This window comes from Chlorella variabilis, assembly GCF_000147415.1.
Source record: "Chlorella variabilis unplaced genomic scaffold CHLNCscaffold_25, whole genome shotgun sequence".
Classification (NCBI taxonomy): Eukaryota; Viridiplantae; Chlorophyta; class Trebouxiophyceae; order Chlorellales; family Chlorellaceae; genus Chlorella; species Chlorella variabilis.
The window spans coordinates 643,425-649,500 of NW_005435063.1; the positions used below are offsets into that span (position 1 = coordinate 643,425).

The 6,076-nt window shown below is 69.0% G+C and overlaps 1 protein-coding gene across 1 annotated transcript in view; it reads right to left on the reverse strand.

Annotated features, from left to right (window-relative positions):
- Positions 1-3,204: 3,204 nt before the first annotated feature.
- Positions 3,205-6,076, reverse strand: part of CHLNCDRAFT_139629 (hypothetical protein) — a gene marked incomplete at both ends in the record, with an annotated part of 4,852 nt that continues 1,980 nt past the window's right edge. The window contains 9 exons of the mRNA XM_005844070.1: positions 3,205-3,384; positions 3,561-3,635; positions 3,814-3,950; positions 4,180-4,328; positions 4,519-4,730; positions 4,915-5,037; positions 5,308-5,398; positions 5,556-5,656; positions 5,836-5,872. Coding sequence (XP_005844132.1) covers positions 3,205-3,384; positions 3,561-3,635; positions 3,814-3,950; positions 4,180-4,328; positions 4,519-4,730; positions 4,915-5,037; positions 5,308-5,398; positions 5,556-5,656; positions 5,836-5,872 — 1,105 coding nt within the window. The remainder of the gene's footprint in view (positions 3,385-3,560; positions 3,636-3,813; positions 3,951-4,179; positions 4,329-4,518; positions 4,731-4,914; positions 5,038-5,307; positions 5,399-5,555; positions 5,657-5,835; positions 5,873-6,076) is intronic.

Consider the following 6,076-nt stretch of genomic DNA (forward strand, 5'->3'; position numbering starts at 1 on the left):
GCGGCTGGCAGGCTCACATCACATAAAAGGATGTCAAGGGGGTCATGAAAGGCTCTCGGCACCAATGCGGCGCAAACAATAGGGGGAGGGCAAGTAGGCTGCCAGGGAGGTAACAATCGGGCAAGGAAGTCGGGGAGGAGGTTGGGCGCGTGTTTGTTGCGCAGTACAGTTAGGCAACAATAGAGGGAAGGGGGCAACAGGTGGGCAACTTAGGCGCACGCGTGGCGCGCTACAATTAGGCAACAATCAAGATAGAGGGAAGGGCAATAGGCAGTGCAGGGTCAAGGATTAGAGCGCAATGTACGCGGGCTGTACAACATCTCAGGGTTTCTTTTTGTTTGGTTATGTAAATATCAAGTCATTCTGTGGGCCAATGGTGCGGCAGAGCACATTTTCAGCTCAGTGTGCCAGGGCGGCCACCAGGGCTTCCTCCTCGGCCTCCACCACTACGGCGGCGGCACGACGCTCCTGCCGCTGCTGGCGACGGGAGGAGGTGGTGTGCTGGCGGCGCTGCTTCTCGCTCTCGAGGGTCAGCCGGCGGCGCTGCTCCTGGGCGGCGGGCTCCCAGGCCCAGCGCCGCACGCCCAGGCTCATGTCGATGGGCAGCAGGCGTGGGGCAGCCTCGACGCGCCGCAGCTGGCCGTCGGTGAGGGGGTGGCTCAGCACTGCGCCCAGCAGCTCCTCGAAGCGGGCCGGGGTCTGGGTGAGGCGGCCGCGCGCCACCAGCACCGCCCAACTTTCCGTGAAGCGCAGCGCGAGCTGCAGCAAGGGAGGGAGAAGGGGAGGCGGTGAGGGGCAGGTGCGTCGGTGCCAGCTGTTGCTATAGGGCTGGTGGCCAGCTGCTCAGCAGGCAGGATGGCAGGCAGCCGGGCAGGCAGGTAGGCAGGCCAAGGCGCTGGGCTCACCTCCGCGGTCCTCCACCCGCTGGCAATGCACGCCTCCTGGGCAGCCGCAAACTTGTGGCCAAACCAGGGCTGCGCCCACAGGCAGTCGTCGGCCCGGGCGCATGCCTCATGCAGTTGCACCACCGCCTCCTGGCTGACGGTGGCGGCGGCGGTGGGGCAGGAGAGGAGGGTCTTGAGATCCTGCCAAAAGGCGATGAAGGGCGCCGCCACCACCAAGCTGCCGAAGCGCAGGTGGGACAGGAGGTCAAAGGCGCGCGCAGCCAGGCTCCAGGCGGCCTGGTGCTTGCCGGCGGCTGCCAGCTGCTGGGCGCGGGCGACCGCACGTGCTGCAGGGAGGGAGGGGGAGGGGAGGGGAGCGGGCACGGCAGAATGAGCATGGGGTGTGCCTGGGGCCCCAATGGGGCGGGTGGGCTTGGAATCTCTCCAGGTGAGCCGCACCCCGTGGCTGCCACCGTGGCTCACCTAGCGCCGCCTCCACTCCATTGTGCATCAGGATGACGGCACTGGAGCCGCCAGGGGCGATGGAGGAGAGCAGGGGGCCGTGCATGTCCAGCAGGTTGGCCATGATGGAGGTGGCGGTGGCGGGGTGGGTGCTGACGATATCACGCGCAGCGGCGAAGATGTCGCGGGTGAAGGTCGGGAAGTTGCGGATGATCTTCTGCAGCAGGGAGCGGGCGCACAGGCGGGGTGAGTGGCAGGCACGGCTGGCGGTCGATGCATCAGCGACGGTGCTGCGTTGCGTGCCGGCAGCGGCAGCGAGGCGCGCAGCCCACCTGCTCCACCTCGCCATCGGTCATACCGATCAGCCAGGGCGCCACGTCGGCATTCACATCCTTGAACTGTGCCGGTGCCGACATCTGGTCGCCGCAGCCGTGGGCGTAGATGGTCGGGGAGGTCATGCGCAGCAGCGGCTGCTGCGACCGGCCCGTGGCGGGCAGCGCGATGGGGCTGGCGATGAGCGCCCGTTCCAGGCGCTCGTTGGCCTTGGTGGCCGGCACGATGTTGTTTGAAGAGGGGCAAGCGGAGGTGGAGGGCGCCTGCAGGCAGGCGGGGCAGGCAGGCGAGGCTGGTGGACGGTCGCGCGGAGGCGTCGACGAGTGGCGGCAGGCGGGCGACTGGCAAGTGGCGGCGGCGGCGGTGCGGCGGCGGCCTGCCGGGGCTCTGCAGCTGCGTGGCGGCACACACCTGGATGTCCGCGGGGGTTGACAGGGAGGCTTCGAAAGGCTTTGAAAGGGAAGCGGCCAAGTGAGGCCGCGCAGATGTCCGGGCCAGCGGCCGCAGGGATGCACGCACAGCGTTAGCATTGCCTACGGGACAGCGTGAGGATTGGCAGAGGTCAGCTGGCGCTGCCATGGGGGCCAAACCACCACCGTTGCCATCGAGCCCTGCCATTCGCCCGCACCGCAGCCCGGCAGCACGCTGCAGCGCCCACAAATGCCCCACCGACCTGCTGCCGCGCTGCAGGAGGGGTGGCTGAGGCGCATGGCGTTCACGGCGAAAGTCATCGTGGTGTGAGTGGTTCACGCTGGGGAGGATGGTGGGCGTTGCAGGGAGGCCTGGGACTGTGGCAGGGCGACAGGAGACCGAGCTGGGGCGGAATGGGGGCTCTGGCGGGGGCGCCGCACGTTGACCTTCGATGCCCTCCCTCCTTTCCTCCCGTGCCCGGGGACTACTATAGGCGCAGGCGCCGGCGCCGGCGCACCGCCGCACGAGTGGGGAATGGATGCACGCAGCAGGCTGGCGGACAGGCCCTGGGTCTCATCACCTCATACACAGGAGCTGGCAGATCCAGGCCCCGGGGCAGGGACTTGGCTGTGGGACCAGGCGCCGCCGCCAGCACAGCGACCGCACACCACGACACCCAGACCACAGCATGCCGCATCCCGGCCAGGCAGAAACGGACCGTTCGACAGTGATGGTGGCAATGCTCGTTAAGAGCCAAAATAAGGCACGAAAGAATACTGGCATCATGGCATGGGGGGATGGTGCTGCAAAAGTGCTGTAGGGCAAAAGGCAATGAGGAGCTGAGCGGTGCAATTCAAAAGGCTGGGTGATTGCAGATACAACAAGGGAAAACAGGGTCAATGGGCAGAAAAATGAAAGTGAGGGGCAGAGACAAGGCTGTGAGTGTAGTCAAGAGAAACAGCAGAGGGAGCGAATCGGCGTGAAGGTGTGTGCACATGTGGCCACAGAAGCGTGCCCGCCAGCACAGGGGGGTGCAGCATGCTCAGCATGCTGCCATGCCTTCAATAGAAGCGGCGGCAAATCCGGGGGCGTGTGCGGCGTGGCCGGCGGCGCCTCACTGCTGCTTGGCCTTCTTCTCCGCCACCCAGAAGCTGGCATACATGTTGACCCGGTCCATGAAGCCCTGGTCAGCCCGCTGGATGCACCGCACCTCAAAGCCAGCGTCGGCGATGAAGGCCGCGTAGGGCGGCACGTAGGCGGCCGAGCGCCAGATGACGCGGCCGCCGGGCGCCACCTGCGGCGTGGCGACAGGCAGGCCCACGCCGGGTGCAAGCGTTTGCATGGCGCGCGCAAGCATGCGCAGATTTGCCAACAGCAGGGCCTGGTGCGGGCTGGCCTGGCACCAGAGCAGCCCCGGCAGCGCTGCTCCAACCCGCAACCAACCACCACAGCCGCTGGTCCGCCTCCCACCTGCTTGGCCAGCGTGGCGGCCACCTCCCGCGTCGCCTTGTCGTCCAGCCAGTCCAGGTGGTCCATCAGGATGACCTGCGACATGCGGTACCGGCCAGGTGGGCGGCGGCCCCGGACGCCAGCCGCCACGCAGCCACCCGTGCCCGATGCCTCCACTCCCATGCACTCCCCAGGCATGCCTGGAGCGGGCCTGCCCGCTGCCCGCTCGTGCCTGCCCGCCTGCGTGGCAGCTGCCCGGCAGCTGCCTGCGCACCTTGGTGTACTGGCGGGCACGCAGGGTGGGCAGGAAGAAGCCGTTGACGATTGCCAGTGAGTCCAGGGCGCCGTCCTTGAGCGCGGCAAAGCCGGCGGGGGTCAGGTAGGAGGGGCAGTTGTCCCTCGCAAACCTGCCTGCAGGCGGGGAGGCGGCGCGCGGGGAGGTGGCCGGGCGGCAGCATGGGGACGAGCCGAGGGTTGGGGCTGGGGGAGGGTGTGCTGCGAGCGTGGGCACCTGCCCCTACCTTCCCTTCCTGCCCAACCCCAACCCTCGCCTCCCACGCAGCGCTGCCCTGCCCACCTGCCGCACACCCTGCCCTCGTGCCTTACGCTGTGCTCCGCAGCACCCGCCCCTCAGGCTCACCCGTCAGGCAGTTGTAGTAAAAGTAGTTGTGGCGGCGCAGGTGGCTGTGCTGCGCCACGCCATCAAAGGTGCGGGCGGCGTAGGCGCTCATGTGCACGCCGTCCCGCATGATCAGCTGGTACTGCTTGAAGGGGATGTCGCCGCCAAACCTGGGCGTGGGTGCAGGGACGGGGCAGGGGGGTGGGGTTGTGGCAAGGCCAGGAGGGTGACAAAACGGGCCGGGCACACGAGCCGCGCAACAGACCCGGGCCGGCCGGCGGCACAGGCGGCCGAGGTCTCGGCCCGCAAGAGCGGCCCATGGGCCCGGGGCCGCCAGCCCCGCGGCAGCGCGCCTCTCACCACAGGGTGACTCTGTTGAAGAAGAGGAGGGCAGCAAAGTCGGCGATGATGGAGAGGGCCCAGGCGGGGACGGCGCGCAGCAGGCGCACCACCCACAGCGCCTCCCAGCCCGCGCGCTGCGCCTTCAGGGTGGGGGCCGCCGCCACGGCCGCCACCGCGCGCCCCATGCCCAGCCAGGAGGCCAGCGACTGCACCACGCGCACCACCTTGCCCTGCGGGGGCAAGTGTGTGGAAGTGGAGGCGGGGGGAGGGTGTCCAGCGTGCAGTGGAATGGCTGGAGGGCAAGCTGCCGCGTCAAGGGGAGGGCAGGTTGCTTGGCTGCAGCCGGGCGCATGGCTGCGGCCCGCCAGGTGCGCGGCCACCTCCCCACCCGGCACCCTTCACGCAGGCCCTCACCATGCCGCCATGGAAGTACAGGCCATCGTCAAAGTACCGCAGGCGGTCCCGCCAGAAGCGGATGGCCGACTGGCTCAGGAAGGGCGCCAGCTCTCGTTCAAACAGCTGCGCCGCGCGGGGGTGCTGCAAGGGGGGGGGCGGGCGGGGCGAGCAGGGCAGGCAGGGCTGGTGGCGTCGGCCTCTCAGGGCTGGGAAAGGGTGCAGGTGGAGGCACGCGCAGCCGCTGGAGGCTCCGCCTGCGGCTCAGGCCTGCCAGCTGCCACTGCCACCTGCCCCCCACACCCCGCCGCCCCTTGGCTGCCTCCCTCCTGCTCCTTTGCGTGCCGTGCCTCCCCGACAGCCGGTCCCCCCATCCCTCGCCCCGCCCCCCCACCCCGTCCAGCAGCCCCTCACCTTGCCCTCCCCAAACAGCGCCCACACATCCTCATACTCCAGCTGCCGGATGGCCACCTGCTTCAGCTCCAGCAGTGCAGACTGCGCGGGGCTGCAGCAGCAGGCGGGGCAGCGCGGGCGAGGCAGCAGAGCCAGGGGCGGCCAGTCAGGCCCGTGTCACACGGGCCCGGACAGCGCTCGCGGCAGCAGGCAGGTATGCGCATGCAGGCAGGTAGCGGCTGGCCCCGGCTGCAGCCCCCCCCACTCACTTGCAGTCAACGCTGTACACGCGCCGCGCGCCGCTGATGCACAGGTGCAGCGAGTTGCAGCCGCCGGAGGTCAGCGTCAGGCACACGTCGCTGTCGCTGATCTGCGCCAGCAGGGGCGGCGGTGCAGGCAGGGGGCACGGGCACACGGGCATTCAGCTGTGGGAGCTGCCAGCCAGCAGCGCAGGGTGGTGTCGGCAGGCGGTACTGCTCCGGCTGGTGAGCATGCGCCCGGTGCCGAGTGCCTGCTGCAGGCGGCTGGCCCCTCCTCGCCCCTCCCCACCTGCAGGTGAGGCTCGTCTGCCGCCGGGTCCTCCCAGCTCTGGGTGTAGAGGAAGGAGGGGGGGAAGAAGGCGGGAGCCTCCACCTGCGTGGCAATGGCACCTTCTTGATGTCATCCAGCCCTGCATCGCCCCAGCCTGCGATTTGATGCTTCACACCCACACCACCACCGTCGCCGCGCCCCCACACCGCCGCCCCCACCTTGTTCTCCACCAGCAGTGTCTCCAGCTTGGGGATGCGCC